At 38.7% G+C, this 22,188-nt stretch overlaps 1 protein-coding gene and 1 pseudogene across 3 annotated transcripts in view; one reads left to right on the forward strand and one right to left on the reverse strand.

Moving 5' to 3' along the window:
- Nucleotides 1-928: 928 nt before the first annotated feature.
- Nucleotides 929-22,188, reverse strand: part of Hikeshi (heat shock protein nuclear import factor hikeshi) — a 36,537-nt gene continuing 15,277 nt past the window's right edge. For 2 of the 3 annotated variants that reach the window (XM_070034826.1, XM_070034824.1), the window contains 3 exons: nt 5,224-5,375; nt 2,047-2,165; nt 929-1,008 (listed from right to left, as the gene is read on the reverse strand). In XM_070034826.1, the coding sequence (XP_069890927.1) occupies nt 954-1,008; nt 2,047-2,165; nt 5,224-5,346 (297 nt within the window). In that variant the 5' untranslated portion in view covers nt 5,347-5,375 and the 3' untranslated portion in view covers nt 929-953. Of the gene's footprint in view, nt 1,009-2,046; nt 2,166-5,223; nt 5,376-17,429; nt 17,559-22,188 lie in introns of all 3 variants that reach the window. The other variant, XM_070034825.1, reaches the window with a different exon arrangement.
- LOC138836535 (chromobox protein homolog 1 pseudogene) lies at nt 19,000-20,959 on the forward strand (annotated as a pseudogene).

Consider the following 22,188-nt stretch of genomic DNA (forward strand, 5'->3'; position numbering starts at 1 on the left):
TTACATATTACCTGGTCAATCTTCTCTGGTGAGATGGAATTTTGCAAACTTTTTTACCTGTTCTCTTCAAATCGCAATTTTCCCTCTCTGCTATCAGAGCTGCTAGGATTATAGGCATGAGCTACTGGCACACAGTAGTAACTCTTAATACCAGTTCAACCAGATCCATGTTTACAACAGGATCTAACAACTCACTTAAGAAATAACTGCACAATTTCATGTATTCTAACCTAGTTTTGATTACAACTAAATCCAAGTGGTCTGCGGCCAAAGTCTTCACCAGTATAAAAGACTCAAGAGTTCCTTTTAAAATTAGACACAGAGGCTCTATCCTTATATGCAAATATAACGGATCCAAAAAAAAAAAATGGATCCAATATTCTAAACACAGCTGCCTAGCAATAAGTATTAAATAATGTTCATCAGTAATAATCATCTCAATTTTAAATAAATATGCATGAATCTTTAAATATAAAAACTGACAACCAACCTGTCTTAATTGAAATTTGCTAATCTTAAGAAACACTCCTTGAAAATAATTTTCTCATATCTAAAAAATGCATGCCATACTTCTCAAAAGTTCCTAATTCTGAGACTGTCAGTTCAAGTTCATTAGTCTAGCAACCTGCTATGAAAATAAATGGCAGATTAAACATGCACTAGCATTTAGCATAGTACTATTACTGTGAATAGGCTTATTTTTAAGTAAAATGAATGGTAGCTAGAATAATAAGTTTGCCTCTCATAGTAGCTAATGTGTATAAGGGGAAAAAAATCAATAATAAACATATTTTCAGTTTTCAATGTAATTTTTTATAAAGATTTTCAGTCAGTCACTATGTAGTTTCAATACTTAGACATCATGATTCTTTAGACTTCAGGTTATTAAACAGGGTCATTTATCTTCAAACAATGACAAATTTCAAAATCCATTAAAAATCACTTTATTCAAATTATGTTTTCCAAAAGAGAGGATTCTGTGCTAATCGTCTTTGAAAGTTTTCATACCTAGAAGAGAAAAAACATGTTTATAAGAAAATTAAAATCACCTTTCAGCTTACCAACTAACTTGTCAAAAATAATTTCACATACCATTTCTAAAAAGCAAATCTAAAAATTTATTAATATCAAAGAGAGAGCAAGCAGTCATTTAAGAGAGCTGTTTTGATTAGATTTTATCAGATGATATAATCATAAATTTTAGTAACTTTATCTTTGGTAAATTTGAGTGCTAGAAAGGAGTGTAGGCAAAAATAAATAAAACTCTCATTTCATATATGAGTAGATGAGAATAATTTGCTCAAAGTCACATAACTATATATAGTGTGACAAAACTCAAACCTATTACACTCTATGCTCTAGCTATCTCAGGGTATCACTTCCCAACAAAACCTCCTTAAAGAGCCCCCACCATTGGAGTATTCAAAAGGAAAGGAAATGCCTTTAAGGACTGGGAATGTGGCTTAGTGGTAGAGTGAGTGCTTGCCTAGCATGCATGAAGCCCTGGATTCAATTTCTCAATACCATATAAACAGAAAAAGCCGGAGCTATGGCTCAAGTGGTAGAGTGCCAGCCTTGAGCAAAAGAAGCTCTGGACAGTGCGTAGGCCCTAAGTTCAAGCTCCAGGATTGGCAAAAAATTAAAAAATAAACAAAATTGCGATACCCATGTGTTTAAAAAAGGAAAAAAGAAAAGGAGTTTTGAAATTTCAAGACTCACATATAGTACTGCTAATTCTAATTCAAAATATACAAAAATGTATAATCCTTAATGTTTTCTAAAACAGAGATAATTACATTTTCTTATTGTTTTACAAATTCACATGGCCTTAAATAACTGAATTAGGGTGCAGATCATGAATGATCTGAACTGTTCAGTACACATCACCAATGCCTGTAAAATATTAACATACCAAAAAAACAAAAACAAACAAAAATTAACATATACTGATGTCCATAATAAATATAATAAATGTCAAAAAAGAAATACCTTCACAAGCAAAATACATAGAGAATTTCTATACTAGCAATAGAAAACATGTCTTACCATTTCAGAACCACATTTGCTGGAATGAACATTTCAGATGGACTTGGTGTCATCTGGGCCTGGGACACAGCAAATGATGAAGCAAAGTTGTAGAAGTTGTCTAACATCTTCTGTGTGAACTAAAAAGTTGATAATAGGTTAGTGGGTTATACTAAATTCTCAATCCCTATGTTAAATTAATTTTAGGAACTGTTATATTCTTAGTTAAATGTTAAAAGCGATGGGTGGTCATAAAATGACACTTTGAGGGGTAGAAATATTTTTCCTTTAATTTTTTTCTTTCATCTTAAAGCTGTATAGACTTCTTCCAGCATAGCTCTCCCCAACCAACCTACTTTCTTATAGAAAATACTATTTCTTAAAACAAACAAAAAAGCAGAAAGCTTAAGTATTAGTATAGAAGATACTGATAACCTCTACTATAAAAGAGAAAGTACTATTCTATTAGCTGTTACCTGCCTCTTCTCACTGACCCTCCAATTGCCCTTTTTTTTTTAAACTAGGATCCTCCAAGTTTCCTTAGTTAAAGCCAGAAATAAGCTCTCTCATTTTCCTTCAGAACTAAATGGGTTTCAGCACTACACCCAGGAGTAAGTGAACAACTAAAAGTAGAACTACCTTCTACTCACTCAAAAATAATCTTCCTAGCATCACTTTCTCAAATCTATTCCCCAGCCATGAAGGCTGTTCTATACAAGAGGGACTCTCAAACTGTTTATTTAAGGTATGTGTAATAAATATGTGTGTGTGTGTGTGTGTGTGTGTGTGTGTGTGTGTGTGTATACACATATAAAATGTTTTTGTATATAAATGTGTAGGTACATGTAAATATACACACATACATTCTAAAAGATTCTACTATGAAGGTACTTGAATTAACTCAGGGCTCCTTAATGGCCAGAAGATTATTATTAATCAATAGCAACCCTCTACACCAGTTAAAAAAACTTGAAAAACATAAACTTCAAACCAGTGCTTAGGGATTTCAGCTGAGCCAAGAGGACTGTAAGTTTGAGCTCAGCATGGGCTACAGAACAAAACCTTACCTAACACAGGAGGTGGCTCAGTGGTAGAGCACTTGCCTTGCATGCATGAGGCCCTAGGTTCAATTCCTCAGCACCACATAAGCAAAAAGAAAAAAGCTGAAAGTGGCGCTGTGGCTCAAGTGGTAGAGTGCTAGCCTTGAGCTGAAGAGCTGAGGGACAGCGCCCAGGCCCAGAGTTCAGGCCCCACAACAGGGCCCCCCCACCAAAAAAAAAAAAGGGAGTGGAGGGTATTAAAGGAAAAGTGATATATATACACAATAAAAAATAAAGAAGAATGAAATTATGTCATAGGCTAGAAAAATGGATAGAACTATGGATCATGCCGAAATGAAAAAAGCTAAACACAGAAAGACAGTCAGGCGCCAATGGATCATGCCTATAAATCCTAATTACTCAGGAGGCTGAGATCTGAGGATCATGGTTCCAAGCCAGCCCAGGCAGGAAAGTCTATGCAACTCATTTCCAATTCACTACCAGAAAACCAGAAGTGGTGCTATGGCTCAAAGTGGTAGAGCACTAGCCTTGAACAAAAAGAACTTAGGGACAGTGTCCAGGGCATGAGTTTAAGCCAAAAAAAAAAAAAAAAAGGGACAAACAGCACATTTTCTCTAATATAGGTGTGACACACACATACATACATATATATAATATATATATACATACATACATATGAAAGTACACAAACAGCACATTTTCTCTAATATAGGTGTGATACATACACATATACACATACATACACATATACATACATATGAAAGTAGAAAGGGAAACTATTTTTTTTTCTTTTTTGTTTGGTCATGGGGCTTGAACTCTGGGCTTAGGCGCTGTATTTGCGCTCTTCAACTCAAGGTGAGCGCTCTACCACTTGAGCCTCAGCACTACTTCCGGTTTTCTAGTGGTTTATTGGAGATAAGAATCGCATGGACTTTCCTGCCCAGGCTGGCTTTGAACCACGATCCTCAGATCTCAGCCTCCTGAGTAGCTAGGATTACAGGTGTGAGCCACAGACACCCAGCAGGGAAACTATTTTTGAAAGTGAAGGGAGAGGTAAGGGGACCAGAGAAGAGTATTTATGTGTATATTATAAGCATGTAAAAATGTGATAATAAAAACAATACACAATTAACATACACCAAAAAGAAAACTAAAATAAATAAAAGAACATCTAGACATATCATATCCTTTTCTCCACAAATTATGAAAATATGTCCAAACCAGGTTTGGTTACAAACTCATGCCTGCAACCCCAACTACTCAGAAGGTGAAGATTAGGAGGACTATGGATCAAGGCCTGCTTGGGAAGTAAAATGAAGGAAGATGTGCAGGTAGGCATCAATGGGACTAAATTGTCAATGACTTTTTTCTGTTGAAAAAAAATTAGTAATGGCTCAGTGGTAAGCCATATGTATAGCATGCAGAATGGCCTAAATTCAAACCACAGCATAAAAAGAAAAAGAAATTAATAGCAAATGATTTTTTTAAGTCAGTTTCAAGTAGAAAGCCATGTTAGCCTATCCTCTGCTATAAAGAGAATCTATAAAAAACAGATGTTACTTTAGGGACTGGGAAGGTGACTCAGTGGTAGAGTGCTTGCCTTGCATGCATGAGGCCCTGGGTTTGATTCCTCAGCACCACATAAGCAAACAGAAAAAAGCCGGAAGTGGCTCAAGTGGTAGAGTGCTAGCCTTGAGCTGAAGAGCTGAAGGACAGTGCTCAGGCCAGAGTTCAGGCCCCATGACTGGACCCAAAAAAAACAAAAAAAAAAACAAACAAAAAACAGATGTTACTTTATTTCCTCTACCTGTTTTTATCTAGTCATGCTTAAAACATGCCTGGCACAGATTAGGTATACAATAAACATCTGCAGAATATGGAGGTTACTTTCTGTACTTCTTGTGTATTTAAAGTATCTCATAGTAAGTTGTTTAATAAACATATGCATTCTTTATAAAATAGCTCAAAAACTTAAGAAACAGATTTTCCTTTCTGAAAGGATAACACCAGTTTGGGATATATTGCCGAGGTACTTTTCTAGTGCCATCTTCACGAGATGAGTTCAGGCCCCAGTACTGGCCAAAAAAAAAAAAGGCGGGGGGGCGAGGGGGGGGGAGTATGATATGCATTGTATTACCTGAGTGAATGAATCAACTGAGGATACAGCAGCATTGCCTACAGGTGTCTGCTGAGCCAGACTGTCCAATAATTCCACTGAAATTCCAATCTGAGCCACAGATGGAGTTCGAACAATATTCATGGCTCCAAAAGGATGTTGGCTTCCTTCTCCTGAAAGAAATTAATATATGTCACATATTTCAAATTTAGCCTGTTTTCATACAAATTTCTCTGTAAATATGTGAAGAATCATCGATCCACGCTAAAAACTAGCAAATTTGGGCTGGGAAGGTGGCTCAGTGGTAGAGCGCTTGCCTTGCGTGCACGAGAGGCCCTGGATTTGATTCCTCAGCACCACATAAGCAAAAAGAAATAAGCCAGAAGTGGCGCTGTGGCTCAAGTGGTAGAGCGCTAGCCTTGAGCTGAAGAGCTGAGGGATAACTCAGGGCCAGAGTTCAAGCCCCACAACCGTACCCAAAAAAATAAATAAATAAAAATAAAAACTAGCAAATTTATCTTTTCAGATAGATGCAAAAAGTTAATTATTTTTAACATATTAACAAAAAGAGCTAAAAGTTGTCTACCTACCTAAGTGCTAATGGCTCACACCTGTAATTCTAGCTACTCAAGAGGCTGAGATTTGAGGATGGCAGTTCAAAGCCAGCCAGGGCAGGAAAGTCTATGATAATAGTCTTATCTCCAATTAATCAGCAAAAAAGCCCGAAGTGGAAATGTGACTCAAGTAATAGAGGACCAGCCTTGAGTGATAAACCTAAGGAACACTGTTCAGGCCCTGAGTTAAATTCCTACTATCTAAAACAAAAACAAAACAAAAAAAAACACTGTAGCAAGAAATAACAGAAAAAATATAGAAGAAAACAATGCTTAGGGGAAAAACAAAAACATAGGAGGAGGTAACAATGCTCAATAGGAAATGCACTCATTACTTTACTCATGGTAACTGTAACCCTCTGTACATTTTACAATAAAAACATATATAAAAATAAAAAATAAAAAAATGCTAACTCTGAAAGATGTATATTCGTTTTTTTTTTTTTGGGGGGGGGTGTCCGGCTGTGGGCCTGAACTCTGGACCTGAGCGCTGTCCCTCAGCTCTTCAGCTCAAGGCTAGCGCTCTACTGCTTGAGCCACAGTGCCACTTCCAGCTTTTTTCTTTTTGCTTATGTGGTGCTGAGGAATCGAACCCAGGGCCTTATCATGCAAGGCAAGCGCTCTACCACTGAGCTACCTTCCCAGCCCCTGGAAGAGGTATATTCTTAAAGAATTTTTAGAATTAATATTAACAAGCTCTGATTATCCCATTATAGGAGAATCTTCAGATTGCCCTTTCCACCAAAAAAAAAAAATTGCATTTCACTAAATGCTGTGGATTTCCCCATTCAATACTTTATGTTCTACCTATTCTGTGATCAAACAGACAATAAGTAAATATCGTAAAACTTAAATAAGTATCTTCAAACTTTTTCCCTTTATACAAAACTTTATCAAGTATACACCTTAGTTGCAAACTCTAGGGCCAGTAAAACCTCTCCTGTGATTGTGAATTCTTCTTTAGTCCTCTCACTTCAGCCTAAAGGAATTTCTTATGTGTCATAGGGTAAGTCTGCCAGCAACTACTCAGTTTTTGTTTATTTATGTGGAATGTCTCCATGTCTTCCACATTGCTGAAACATAGTTTTGTTGGATATACAAGTCTTGCTTGACAAATTTTAGTCTGACATAACTTTATGTCATTTGATTGCCTCTCAGACTTCATAATCTCCAATGTGAAATTAGCTATAATGATCCTATAGGTGATGCTTTCAAAAGTCTCTTTTTACTCTTGAACAGTTTAATTATAAACGAGATTAAATTAAAACATTTTTTAAATTAAAACATTTAAGATTAAAAATTAAAACATTTAGGGGCTGGGAAGGTGGCTCAGTGGTAGAGCACTTGCCTTGCATGCCTGACGCCCTGGGGTGGATTCCTCAGCACCACATAAGCAAAAAGAAAAAAAGCCAGAAGTGGCGCTGTGGCTCAAGTGGTAGAGCGCTAGCCTTGAGCTGAAGAGCTGAGGGACAGTGCCCAGGCCCAGAGTTCAGGCCCCATGACCGGACCCCCCCCCCCCAAAAAAAAAAAAACATTTAGGCTAAGTCCTAAATGTTATTCTAAGAGTAAATGTAGTAGCAAAGTTTTAAAGACTATTTTTCCAAATAGCTTTCCTCCTTGTAAATCAGTAACCTAACAAAATATTAACTCTAGAAATAAATCCTAGGAAGCTTGTTCTTTAATATCAGTATACAAGATAAAGCAGCCATAATTTGCTTTTTGTGTCTAATAGAAGCTTTTATAAAGAATGTTCACAAGGGGGACTAAAGTATATGTAGCTCAGTGCTGGAGGGGTTTCCAGCACCTCTCTCAAAAAAAGAATGTTCAGAAAATACTTTTTTTTTTTTTGGGGGGGGGGGAGGGTCCGGTTGTGGAGCCTGAACTCTGGGCCTGGGCACTGTCCCTCAGTGCTTCAGCTCAATGCTAGTGTTCTACCACTTGAGCCACAGCACCACTTCCGCTTTTTTTTCTTTTTGCATATGTGGTGCTGAGGAATTGAACCCAGGGCCTCATGCATGCAAGGCAAGCGCTCTACCACTGAGCCACCTTCCCAGCCCGTTCAGAAAATACTTAACTAGGGCTGGGAGTGGTAGAGTGCTTGCTTTGTATGCATGAGGCCCTAAGTTCGATTCCTCAGCAGCACATAAGCAGAAAAAGCCTGAAATGGCACTGTGGCTCAAACAGTAGAGTGCTAGCCTTGAGCTGAAGAGCTGAGGGACAGCGCCCAGGCCGAGAGTTCAGGCCCCAAAACCAACAAACACACACACACACACACACACACACACACACATGCACACATGCACGCAGGCGCACACACACACACACACACACACACACACAAATACTTAACTAGAATTTTATTAAGTATATAATACAGTAAACACAGATAATCTGTATTTTCCTTGTCTTCAAGTTATATAACTGAAATGGGTTACGTCCTCTGAATATAACACTTCATTAACCATCAGGGAATGAATATGATATATATCTGACAGATCACATATAAATCAGATCTTCATTAGGTTCTAGCCTATAGTTATGTCTTTTTTTGGTATATGCGTTGTAATGATGGCTATTTATCTAATACATAATTTTTTAATTAGTCTCAATTTCATATCTTCAAACATTATTTTAGAATAACTAATCCAGTTAATTTTTTCCACTTCTATATTTATTTCCTTTCAATCACCTTGGTAATTTACACTTATTTTCAGGATCTATCTACTTACAAACCACATCTACTCTAATTTGGAACACAAATATAAGAGATGAAAAAAATTCCAGCACCTGTCTCATTTCTTCACCGTATGTCTAAGATGTGGTTACAAAACACCAGGTGAGGAAGTGGCACTGTGGCTCAAGTGGTAGAGTGCTGGCCTTGAGCTGAAGAGGCTGAGGGACAGCACCCAGGCCCAGAGTTCAAGCCCAGACCGACAAAAAAAAAAAAAAAAAAGAAGAAAGAAAGAAAGAAAGAAAAAAGCCTGGCATCGGTGGCTCAAGCCTGTAATCGTAGCTACCCAGGAGGCTGAGATCTGAAGATTGTGGTTCAAAGCCAGCCCAGGCAGAAAAGTCCATGAGACTTATCTCTAATAAACCACTTGAGCCATAGTGCACAAGTGGTAGAGCACTAGTCTTAAGCTGAAGAGGTAAGGCACAGCACCCAGGCCCAGTTCAAGCCCCACAACCAACCAAAAAAACAAAAAAACAAAAAAACACCAGGTGATAATTCCTTCTTAAATTAAGTTAAACACCCTTTTTTTTTTTTTTTTTTTTTGCCATTCCTGGGACTTGAACACAGGCCTGGGCACTGTCTCTAAGCTTCTTCTGCTCAAGGCTAACACTCTACTACTTGAGTCACAGCACCATTCCTGGCATTTTTTTTTAACCCTGTTTATGTGGTACTGAGGAATGGAACCCAGGGCTTCATACATGTTGGCAAGCAGTCTATCACTAAGCCACATACCCAACCCCATTTTTTCTTTTGACCTTTAGGAATATACTGTTCAATCACCAATTATTTACTTGAGAAAACACAGATAAGAAAATTATCATCGGGCTGGGACGGTGGCTCATTGGAGGACTGCTTGCCTTGCAGGCATGAGGCCTTGGGTTCAATTCCTCAGCCAGAAGTGGCGCTGTAGCTCAAGTGGTAGAGTGTTAGCCTTGAGCTGAAGAGCTGAGTGATAGCACCCAGGCCCGGAGTTCAGACCCCATGACCAGCAAAAAAAAGCAAAACAAAACAAAACAAATTTCATCTCTTAGCCATTATGAAATGAGCAAATATGAATTTAATATTCTATTTGATAAAAGATGATGTTTGTAATCTCTTTTTTATGACTTAGAAGATGGAAAAATCATTTGAGCAATGCAGTATGAAGCTTTTAGGATACTGCATGACAAACAAAGGTCCACAGGCCAAGTCTGGTCCACAACCAATTTTTGTATAACATGGAAGCTAAATTTTTTTTTGGGGGGGTTCTGGTCGTGGGGCCTGAACTATGGGCCTGGGTGCTGTCCCTCAGCTCAAGGCTACCACATGAGCCACAGCACCACTTCCGGTTTTTTTCTTTTTGCTTATGTGGTGCTGAGGAATCGAACCCAGGGCCTCAGGCATGCAAGGCAAGCACTCTACCACTGAGCTACCTTCCCAGCCCTGGAAGCTAAATTTTTTTAATTTTTAAATTTTAAATTAAAAAAAATAAGAGTTGTATGCCCTGGAGATTAGTTGTGGTCTCCACAGCCTATTTACTACCTTTCCCTTTACAATCGCCAACTTGTGCTCAGAGCAATTCTATCACTCTTCCATTTCAATTTCTCCAGGAATTTTTTTTTAACCAATAGTTGACAATAACTGATGAAATAATTTCCTATATACAATTAAAAATGTTTCAAGATACAGGAAAAATAAGACCACTAGTATTCTGGCCATAAAGAAAATGCAAATCAAAACAATATTGAGATTCCACTTCACCCATTTAGAATGGCCATTATTAAGAAAATACTAATAGATGCTGGAGAGGATTCAGCCCAAAGGGATCCCGAATACACTGTTGGTGGAAATGCAAACTTGTTCAATCACTATGGAAAGTAGTAAGGACATTCCTCAAATTTAAATATAAACTACCCTATGAACCAGCAGCATATTTACTCAAAAGATTACCAGCACAGCCATGTTTACAGCAGCATTTCACCATTGCCAAGGTATAGAAAAGATGCTCAGATGCCTCTCAATGGATGAATGGGTGAAGAAAATGTAGTTTATATACATATATATATTATATATATAATGAAATTTTACTCATCCATGAGAAAGAATGATACTGTACTATTTTTAAAGATATGAAAAGACTTGGAAAATAGTAAGTCAGGCCCAGAGACACAAAAGATTCATGTTTTCCCTTGTATGTGAAAGTTAGGTTTAGTTTATGAACTTGTAAGCATGCAAGTATATGCAAGTGTATACAAATAAAATATGGTAGACAAAAGGGAGAACTCAAATAGTGTAATTCTTTAGAAAGGCAAAATCAAAATGCAGCAAAATAAAACACCAGGAAGTGGATACTCGAAAGAGGTTGGGTGGGGTCCAGGAAAACAGGGTAGACAAATGATGAGAAGAGGGTGAAAATGCAGACAAGAATCCAATATATATCCTAAAAAATATTAAGAAGAGTGAGAGAAGGGTGTAAGGAAGAAATGGATAAGAATGTTCAAAAGGGGGGCTGGGAAGGCAGCTCAGTGGTAGAGTGCATGCCTTGCAAGCATGAGGCCCTGGGTTCAATTCCTCAGCACCACATAAACAGAAAAAGCTGGAAGTGGCTCTGTGGCTCCAGTGGTAGAGCGCTAGCCTTGAGCTGAAGAGCTGAGGAACAGCGCCCAGACCCAGAGTTCAGGCCCCATGACTGGCAAAAAAAAAAAAAAGAATGTTCAAAAGGGTGACTTTCATAAACTGCTTTGTTAAATGGCAACTCCTTTGCACAACTACTTAATTTAAAAACAAAAGCAAAAAAAATTAAAAAATAAATATTAAAAAATTAGTATATAAGAAATGTCTGTTCTTTGGAAGACCTCCACAAAAGAAATTTTAAGTCATGAATATCAGTAGTTGTAATATTTTAAATGCTCAAAAAAGAAACCAAGAAAATAAAAACACACTGGTTGAGATATTGTAGATGTACACAGTAGCAAAGAGTGATTAAAAGCAGTTAGGAAAAAAATATGCAAAGTAATTCACTATACAGTAGCATTGGGATAGGATGACATGCTATTAAGGATATAGAAAACTATTTTATTTATGCATTCTTAACAGCATTCTTAGTACTCAATATGAAAATTTAGAAATCTTTATTATCAAAACTTCTCTGTTCATTTCTGATAGCCTAACAAACTGAAATTACTTTTCACTAATGTATATTCTAAGAGTATGTTATATGACTCAGAATTTTGTCAGCAGTGACTGTCTTAAGCTAGGTTTGTTGTTTTTTAATGGTAATATATCTGACACTGTAATATGTCTGAATTTGGATATTTGAAATGTACTTACAAGAAGAAACTAAAGAGCCAGATACTGGTGGCTCAGACCTGTCACCCTAGCTATTGAGGAGGCTAAGATCTGAGGATCAAGATTTGAAGCCAGCCAGGCAGAATAACCAGAGATTCATTATCTCCAACTAACTAGTAAAAAGGCTGTGGTGGAGGTGTGGGTCAAGTGGTAAAGCACTAGTTGTGAGTATAAAAGCTAAGTGGGAATTTGAGGTCCTGAGTGTAAGCCCTGATAAAAGATGTGTTTTCTTCTTTTTTTTTTTCGGGGGGGGGGGTCCCTGAAAGAGGGGCTGGGAAGGTGGCTCAGTGGTAGAGCGCTTGCCTTGCATGCATGAGGCCCTGGGTTCGATTCCTCAGCACCACATAAGCAAAAAGAAAAAAGCCGGAAGTGGCGCTGTGGCTCAAATGGTAGAGTGCTAACCTTGAGCTGAAGAGCTGAGGGACAGCGCCCAGGCCCAGAGTTCAGGCCCACGACTGGACCCAAAAAAAAAAAAAAAAAAAAAAGATGTGTAAAGAGTGGGGCTGGAAAGGTGGCTTAGTGGTAGAGCACTTGCCTTGCATGCCTGAGGCCCTGGGTTCGATTCCTCAGCACCACATAAGAAAAAAGAAAAAAGCTGGAAGTGGCGCTGTGGCTCAAGTGGTAGAGCGCTAGCCTTGAGATGAAGAGCTGAGGGACAGTGCCCAGGTCCAGAGTTCAGACCCCACAACCGGACCCAAAAAAAAAAAAAAAAAAAAGATGTGTAAAGAGTGTAAGCATGATAAAAGAATTAACTAAAGTCTACCACCATCACTACAGAAAGCAAAATTAAAAACACAAATAGCTAGGCATGGTGGCTAACACATATAATTCTAGGCAAAAAATAAGAGGATGGCCAGCTGAACACAATATTCAGACTCTAATCTTAACAAATAAAAGGTGATTGCTTGTCATCTAAAGTATGTGGGAAGCATTTAATAGGACTGTAGGGCAAAAGTCAAGACCAAAATGAACCTTAATGAAAGCTGTTGATCAATAGGAGGCTGGAGGGACAGAGAAGAAAAATTGGGTTATTCTGAGCAAAACACAAATATGTACATCTGAAATACCATGTTGGAACCCTTTGGTGCAATTAATACACTCTAGAAAAAAAGATGAATGGAGCTGGGTGCCAGTGGCTCACACTTGTAATCCTAGCTACTCAGAAGACTGAGATCTAAGGATCATAGTTCAAAGCCAGCCCTGGCAGGAAAGTCCAGTAGACTCTTATCTCCACTTAAGCACCAGAAAAACTGAAAATGGAGCTGTGTCTTAAATGGTAGAGTGCTAGAAGCCTTGAGCAAAAAAGTGCAGAGAAAGTGCCAAGGCCCCGAGTTCAAGCTTTAGGACCAGCACACACAAAGATGAATGGGATAAAAAAGTAAAACAGACTTTTGCTGGAGGAGAGGGGATAGGTACCAGCAAGACGTGACTAGACTGAAAAAGGAACTGAATGAGTAAGAATATAGTCAACATAGTTTATTTTCATACCATAATGAAACCCCCTCTTGCACAACTAATATATGCTAATAAAAGGGGGAAAAGGAAACAAAGGGCTGGGGTTCTGGCTCAAATGCTAAAGCACCTGACCAGCACAAAGCCCTACATTCAAACTCTAGTCTCACCCTCCCCTGAAAAAGTTCCTATTCTCAAGGACACTATAATCTGTGCGGTGAAACACACTTAAATGTTCTGACATGCTTTCACTATCTGGATGATTTCCCCTTATAGCACTGCCATAGTATGATTTTATAAAAATGCAGCCATTAATTGTATACCAACTGCATACCTGGCACTGTTAGACATTTGGCATATATTATCTCAAACACTTGCAAAAACATTTGTACTATGGGTATTATTCTTAATTTTATCTCAATTCTACTTTCCTCTACGGCTAACCATCCTGACCAGGAGTATACACAGCCAGATGTGATGGCACATGATTGCAGTACTAGCAACTTCAGAGGCTAAGGCTGGATGATTACTTGAAGCCAGAAGAGTTTTGAGACCAGTCTAGGTAACCTAACAAGACTCAATGGCCAAAACAAAACAAAACAAAGCAAAACAGAACAGTACACACTAACAACTGTCACTGAGGGTCAAAACAAGTCTTCTTAAAAAAGTCAGAACTGATTCCAGCTCATATTTAATATATACTGTTTTAATTCTATAGCATTAATGCTTAGCTAATTTTTTTGGGGGGGTCCGGTCGTGGGGCCTGAACTCTGGGCCTGGGCGCTGTCCCTCAGCTCTTCAGCTCAAGGCTAGCACTCTACCACTTGAGCCACAACGCCACTTCCGGCTTTTTTCTTTTTGCTTATGTGGTGCTGAGGAATCGAACCCAGGGCCTCGAGCATGCAAGGCAAGCGCTCTACCACTGAGCCACCTTCCCAGCCCATGCTTAGCTAATTTTTATTTATTACTTAGTTCACAGTGAAGCCATTTAAGAAAGCAAGTCAAGAAATGTCAGAACATGGGCACCAGTTGCTCATGCCTGTCATTCTACTCACAGGACTGCAGTTCAAGATCAGCTTGGACAGAAAAGTCTGAAAGTTTCCATGTCCAAAATAACCATTAAAAAGCTGGTGTGACCTGGGCATCGGTGGCTCATGCCTGTAATCCTAGCTACTCAGGAAGCTGAGATCTCAGGATCGCGGTTCAAAGCAAGATGGGGCTTGCTCCAATTAACCACCAGAAACCCGGAAGTGGTGTCGTGGCTCAAGTGGTAGCGCGCTTGCCTTGAGCTGAAGAGCTCAGGGACAGTACGCAGGTCCAGAGTTAAAGCCCTGTGGCTCAATGATAAAGCACCAACCAAGCGATTGAGTGATTGCAAAGCCCTGTCAAACTTGTAGTTCTAGCAGGAAAGAAATAAGGAAGGATGGGAAGATGGGAAGGAAGGAAGGAAGGAAGGAAGGAAGGAAGGAAGGAAGGAAGGAAGGAAGGAAGGAAGGAAGGAAGGAAGGAAGGAAGGAAGGAAGGAAGGAAGGAAGGAAGGAAGGAAGGAAGGGGAAATGAAAAAAGTAAGAGGTTTTCATTTTAGCTCACTAGCTTTACTTCATGTGAATGGTCCAATAGTTCCTTGAGCTTTGTTCATTTTATCTACTCCTCTAATACTATTTTAAAACAAGAACTAGAATTTTGGCAACTGAGCTGGATGAAGTGAGATACCGTAAATGTTATATATAAAGCAAAAAGCAATGACATTAAAATATGACAGAACGCTCAAAAAGAAAAGAGCAGAACTATAAAGAATTATGAAGAAGAAACTCAAATGGTAATTTTAGCATTTTCTAAAAATAATTCTTTGGTGCTAAGCCTTTTCTTTTTTTAATGGTTTTTGTTTTTGTTTTGCAGGTCCTGGGGTTTGAACTCAGGGCCTGGGCACTGTTCCTGAGCCTCTCTGTGCTCAAAGCTAGCACTCTACCACTTGAGCCACAGTGCCACTTCCAGCCACTTTCATGAACTTTTCTGCCCAGGCTGGCTTCGAACCACAATCCTTAATTCTCAGCCTCCTGAGTAGCTAGGATTACAGGCATGAGCCACCAGCATCCAGCTTCAGGGTTATTTTTAATGTCACTACTATCACAGACAAAGAAAAGCTTCAGATTAAGGACTGAAGGTATAACAGTTAAAAGCAATGCATGAAATGGAGAGAGTAAGGAAAGGGGTGACATTGTCCAAAAGAAATGTACTATTTTTCTGGCATATGTAAGTATAACCCCTCACCTTTATAATAACAACTAAAATTTTTTTAATTAAAAAAAAAAGCAATGCTTGATCCTAATTGGATCCTAGATGGAGAGCAACGGAATGATTACAAAAGGTACTTTGGAGATACCAGGCAAAGCAATGCAGACTGTATAGCAAATGCATCCTTTTTTCTTTTTCTTGGTCATGGGGGCTTGATCTCGGGGCCTGGGTGCATCCCTGAGCTCTTTTGCTCAAGGTTAGCACTTTACCACACTTCAAGCCACAGATACTCTCCCAATTTTTGAGTAGTTAACTGGAGATAAAAGTCTCACAGGGGGGCTGGGAAGGTGGCTCAGTGGTAGAGTGTTTGCCTTACATGCATGAGGCCCTGTGTTTGATTCCTCAGCACCACATAAGCAGAAAAAGCCGGAAGTGGTGCTGTGGCTCAAGTGGTAGAGTGCTAACCTTGAGCTGAAGAGCTCAAGAGCTCAAGAGCCCAGGCCCAGAGTTCAGGCCCCAGGACTGGCAAAAACAAAAACAAAAACAACACCCCCCCCCCCAAAAAAAAAAGTCTCCCAGGGACTTTTCTGCCTGGGCTGACTTCAAACCACAATCCTCAGATTACCTCCTGAGTAGCTAGGATTAAAGGTACGAGCTATTTAAGCCAGGTTCCAAAGGTTCACTCTTAGAATCCTATCTACTCAGAAGCTCTGAGAATCTTAATTTGGAGGCAGCCCATGGGCAAACAATTCCATGAGATTCATCTCTAAAAATCATAAATTGAGGTGTGGCTCAAGTGGTAAAACACCAGCTGTGAGCAAGCTCCAGGCCTTGGGTTCTAAGCTCTAGTGAGAGAGGGAAAACAAAAACAAAAAACAAACAAACTCCCACAGCTTTGTATTCTCACTAAAATTTGCTGAATTTGACCACTATACTGTAGTTATAAAAGAAAGAGATACTGTTGATCCAGAAAACATCTATTTAGGAACCTACAACTTATTGTGAAAAGTTTCACAAGAAATACAAGTGTAAAAGGGTACAGATCCAGAGAAAGATCCAGCAAAAATGGATAAATGCAGGGAATAAAATGTAAAGAATTCCTTGTACTATTCCTATAATTTTCTTGTAATTTAATGTTTCTCAAAGTAAAGCTATCTTACATTTCTAAAATACCAAAATGAAATCTATTAGAATTGATATTTAATTTTTGTGTATGTGTGTGCCAATCCTGCTTGGGACTTGAATGCAGAACCTAGACACTGTCCCTGAGCTTTTTTGCTCAAGGCTAGCACTCTACCACAAGAGCTACATCTATCTCTACTTCTGAGGTTTTTATGGTTAACTGGAGACAAGTCTCACAAACTTTCCTGCCAGAGCTGGCTTTGAACTTTGACCCTTGGATCTTAACTTCCAGAGTAGCTAGGATTACCAGCATGAGTAGTTTGTTGTTGGGTTTTTTGTTTTGTTTTTGGTAGTTAATTGGAGATCAGAGTCTCACAGACTTTTCCATTCAGTCTGGCTTTGAACTGCAATCCTCAGATCTCAGCAACATTTAAATACGGCCAAGCGTGAGCCTGGTGCCTGGTAATATTTAAAAATTTGTTCCCATACTAACAGTACCTCACAGTAGAGCCCTGGCCAAAATAATGTAAGTGAAAAACTCAACTATGAGTACCTAATTTGCTGTGAAAGCCTTTTGTCATAAAGTATTCTACAAAACCACTACAATATTCATTCACAGAGACTGCCCTCTTTCTTATGCCACATGTTATTTAGGCAACAATTGCTTATTCTTTAAGTATAACCACATATTAAAGTGCTATAACAGTATAAATATTTGTAAAGCTCTATATGTTTTTGTATCTGACCTAATGTCCTTTTCCCAGACCTGCTCTTCCAATCTTGGTCTCTTCTGTTTCCCATTCTCCATATAATTCTCCACTGTAGATGTCACTCGAATTCTCCCTGACTGAGGCATTGAGCCATGTCCTCCTTGTCTGTTGAAACATTTTACAAATAGTTAACCTATAGAGAAAAGGAAGGTTTTGAGTTGAACTTCATGTGTATGGAAGGAAGTGTATGTGCTTGTGGCTTACAAACTCTTCAAATAGTAAATATCTTTAACAAATGCATATAAATATGCAAATACAGACATAATATAAATATTGTTACTTATTTTGGTAAAAAAACAAAACAAAACTGCTTTCTCCTCCTCCCAAATTCAGAATCATTTAAACTGTAAGAGGTATTATACTCATATTTCTCATAAACCATGAACCAAAACTTCTTAAAATACTACATGTCATTTCATTATCCATAATTACAGATTTTAACAGATGTGTTTTACAATTGGAAGCCAGTATTCAGTTGGCAGTTTAGCTGAACAATGAAACAATGTTGTTTGTCTTCCTTCCTTTACCTTTCCTTTTCTCCATCACCTTCCTTTCCTTTTTTTTTTTTTTTTTTTGGCACTGCCATAGTTTGAACTCAAGGTCTAGCACTTGCCTATTACATACATACATATACATATGTGTATATACATACATATGTATGTATATGTGTGTATAATATATCTATATTTCCCCCAGTACTAGGATGTGCTGTTTTTATTTTTTTGCTGGTACTGGGTCCTCTAGCTTTCAAATGGCTTTTTTACTCATAGCTTGCCCTCTCCTACTTGAGCCATACCTACACTTCTGCCATATTGCTGGTTATTTAAAGATAAGTCACTCCGATTGTCTGCCTGGCCTGGTTTTAAACATGACTCTCAGATCTCAGCATTGTGACTAACTAGGATGATAGTGATAAGCCACTGGTAACTGACTCACCAATAACAAGCTTTGAACTCAGCCTTGTGTTCTTGTTCAGCTGCCACTTTACCTTTTTACTAGTATTTAGGAAATGGAATTTCTCAAACTGTTCTACCCTTGCAGGCCTTTAACCTTAATCGTTTGGATCTCAGATTGAATAGGTAGGATTACAGGCATGAGATCCTGGCATCCAGAATGATTCTTAAATTTTAACTCTACTAAGGCTGGATACCATTTTTAGATGTCAGGTAAAATGTTTTAAGAACTTTGAAAAATATTGTGGCAATATAAATACAAATAAGTGAAGTATACTCAAACATATGTGGGAGATATTTATTATTCTAAATAAAATTACCTTTTTAAAAATGAAATGGACAAATATTAGAAAACTAAGATGATGGCTCTAGTCATAGGACTTTATTGGAAAAGATGCAGTCCACTGAGAAAATGCTCAGGACAACCTGAACATGAAATGCTGCTTTGTACTAAGTCAAAACAAAAAATAAATAATCTTCTTGTGCTTGCTATTCAACTCTGAAAGATGTGCAGATTCCAAACTTAGGGGAAAATATGCAGAGTTTTTGGCTTCCCGCTATCTGTCTCTTTTGAATGCCTAATAAGAATAGAAATGTTAAAGTTTAGTACAAAAATGGTGAGTATGGAGATAAAAATCTACAATGACTCATCAAAATGGGATTTGGGGCCTAAAATTGTTGTAATTATGTTCATAATTTCATTAAGTAGACTATGAAGAAAATTTACCAAATTCAGTTTCACAGTTGTCTAATACATGTTTATTTCTATAATATTAATTCATGGAACACTAAAAAGTTAACAATGCATGTTATAATTTCTACAGAACTCAGTACAAAACTAATGCAAAGAGACATAGCTAAAAAACAAAAAGATGAAACAGAAGACAAATAAACTTTGAAAATGCTCAATCCAAAAGAAATGTGGGGAGGGAAGGGAGATCCCAAGCAAGATTTATAATAATAGGTTCACTCACAATTGCCTGACATTACTTCAGCTAGTCTCTCTCTCTCTATGATGTAATAGTTAGCTAGTTTTGTTCAAAACAAACTTAAACCACCTGAAAGATACAGCAAGGAATATATATATGTATTTTTATAATTAATGTTTTCTACTACGAGTAGATCTAATATATATAAATTAAGAATTCTAATACTTGGGGGTTTTTCAGTGCCAGTCCTGAGGCTTGAATTCAGGGCCATGGCATTGCCCCTCAGCTTTCTTGCTTAAGGCTACCACTCTACCACCTTAGCCACAGCTCCATACCCAGCTTTTTGGTGGTTAATTGGACATATGTGTCTCATGGACTTTCCTGGCTCTGCTACCTTCAAACCGTGATCCTCAATCTCAGACTCTTGGGTAGCTAGTATTATAGGCATGAACCATTAGTGCCTGGCTAAGAATTACAATACTTTAATCATTCAAAAAGGTACCTTTTCCAACAACTTGCCAGCAAAAAAGATCACCTACAACATTTTAACATTGTATCTTCCATGTTGATATGTCCTAGATACCTAAATATTTTATCTTTCTGTAATAAAGCACTGTGCTTTTACCATCACAAATACTGTTTTTTGTGGAAAAAAAAAAAAAAAAACTTACCTATCCATGCTATAATGAAAATAATGAGAAACTTTTTTTTAAAAGGCAGGAAAAAAGAAAAAGAACTTCTCTTATAAGGGAAATAAATCCATTTTCCATACTGGACTAAGTACTCTAGTATTGAAAACATAACTCACTATGGTGCTATTCCTAAAATTGAAATTTCTGAGAACTGAATGTTCCCAGATTAAGCAGGAAATATCTGAGAGGCTCTTGTTTGGTGATGGAGGTGTGGGGAGGTAGGGGGGAGGAGCGTGTTGGCCCAGCCTGCCATATGCCTCTTCAGAGTCGGTCCAATGCGGACACTGGCCTGTTGCTTTCCTAGGTACCACTTGCTCGGCCCATGGGGTGGGTAGCGTGGCACAGATTCCTCTCTGAATCTTGGGCACTGCTCTGAGCAATGTCACCCTTTACACCAGAAAGCTCGCGGACACTATGAGGAAAAAAATAAAACAAGAAGAAAGTGGAGGAAGAGGAAAATGTGGCAGAAAAAGTTCTCCATGAAGTTGTAAAAGGCAAAGTGGAATACCTCCTAAGCGGAAGGGTTTGTCAAATGAGGGCAATACATGGGAGCCAGAAGGCAACCTGCATTGCCCCTAGCTCACTGTTGAGTTTAGTCTCAGAAAATAGCACAAGAAACAGAGAAGTCAGAGGGAGGTAAGTGTAAAGCTGATTATGATTCTGAAGATATATGGAGAGGAAAGCAAACCAAAGAAGACATAAGAGTTAGGTAAGTAACAAGGCTTTTCTCCAGTTTGGAGCCGGAGCCAATTACAGGAGCTACAGACTCCAGTGGAGAGCTCATGTTCCTGATGAAATGGATGAACTCTGATGACGCTGATCTATCTAGTTCCTGACAAGGAAGCCAATGTCAAGTGCCCACAGCTGTCAGTTCCTTCAGTGAAGAAAGGTTGACGTGGCATTCCTACCCCTCAGAGGATGACAAGAATTAACTCTCCTGAGTAGCAGCCTGTCACCTCTGACTGTGGGTTTCAAATGGGGAGGAATGAGTTCTATGTGTCTTGACATAGTAAGGTGGCTTGAGAAGATGTCCTTTGAAGAGCCAGTATTGTTTCTATGTATGGCAGCAGCCCAAGTGCTTTAAAGCCGCCCAGCTGTTCACCTCTGAGGGAAGGTGGGATGAGGGCACAGAATCAGTGGAAAACCAGTGAAAAGTGCAGCAGTCCAGCCCACTGGCTGCATTGGACATTGAGAAAGTGGACAAGGCGAGATAGGGCAGAGACAGGAGGGAGGAAATGGGAGAGAATGAAAAAACAGATGATACATGCAAAAGGAAGGAAATGTACTTATTACCTTAATTATGTAAAGGTAACCCCGCTGTATATCATCTCTAAAACAACAAGAAAGTAATTTTAAAAATGAACAAGGGGCTGGGAAGATGGCTCAGTGGTAGAGCGCTTGCCTTGCATGCCTGAGGCCCTGGGTTCGATTCCTCAGCACCACATAAGCAAAAAGAAAAAAGCTGGAAGTGGCGCTGTGGCTCAAGTGGTAGAGTGCTAGCCTTGAGCTGAAGAGCTGAGGGACAGCGTCCAGGCCCAGAGTTCAGGACCCACGACTGGACCCCCCCAAAAAAAAACAAAAAAAATAAAAAAATAAAAATGAACAAATAAAGCCATCCAGCCCAGTAGAGGGGGAAGGGTTAAGTGTTTGAAGGCAACCCAGTCCTCATTTTGCTAAGAAAGCCAAAGAGCCTCTACAAAGGACAGAACTTACAGAAATGGGTATGTGGGAGAGCAAAAAGATACTGCTGATCTTCAAAAAGCATCTCCGTAACCCACAGCCTTCTTCCCAATAGTGTTAACTGCATTTTTACAGTGTACCATATGTGTAGTTTTTGGCTGTTACTGGTGTATTGTTTGTGATTGGGGAGGGAGATGAATTAGGATCACTTTGGTTTAAATTGGGGGCTTAACTGCGGAAATGGTGAAAAAATGTTAAGAACACCTAATGATTTGGTGTGTTCAGAATATTTTACCTTACCAAAAAATATGAGGACTGCGAGACTGTTTAAAAACTCCCTGGGTTGGGAAGGTGATCAGTGGTAAAGCGCTTGCTTTGCATGCATGAGGCCCTGGGTTTGAGTCCTCAGTGCCACATAAGCAAAAAGAAAAAAGCCAGAAGTGGTGCTGTGTCTCAAGTGGTAGAGCGCTATCCTTAAGCT

The sequence above is a fragment of the Dipodomys merriami genome, unplaced genomic scaffold (assembly GCF_024711535.1).
Source record: "Dipodomys merriami isolate MVZ:Mamm:240054 unplaced genomic scaffold, mDipMer1.0.p SCAF_25, whole genome shotgun sequence".
NCBI lineage: Eukaryota > Metazoa > Chordata > Mammalia > Rodentia > Heteromyidae > Dipodomys > Dipodomys merriami.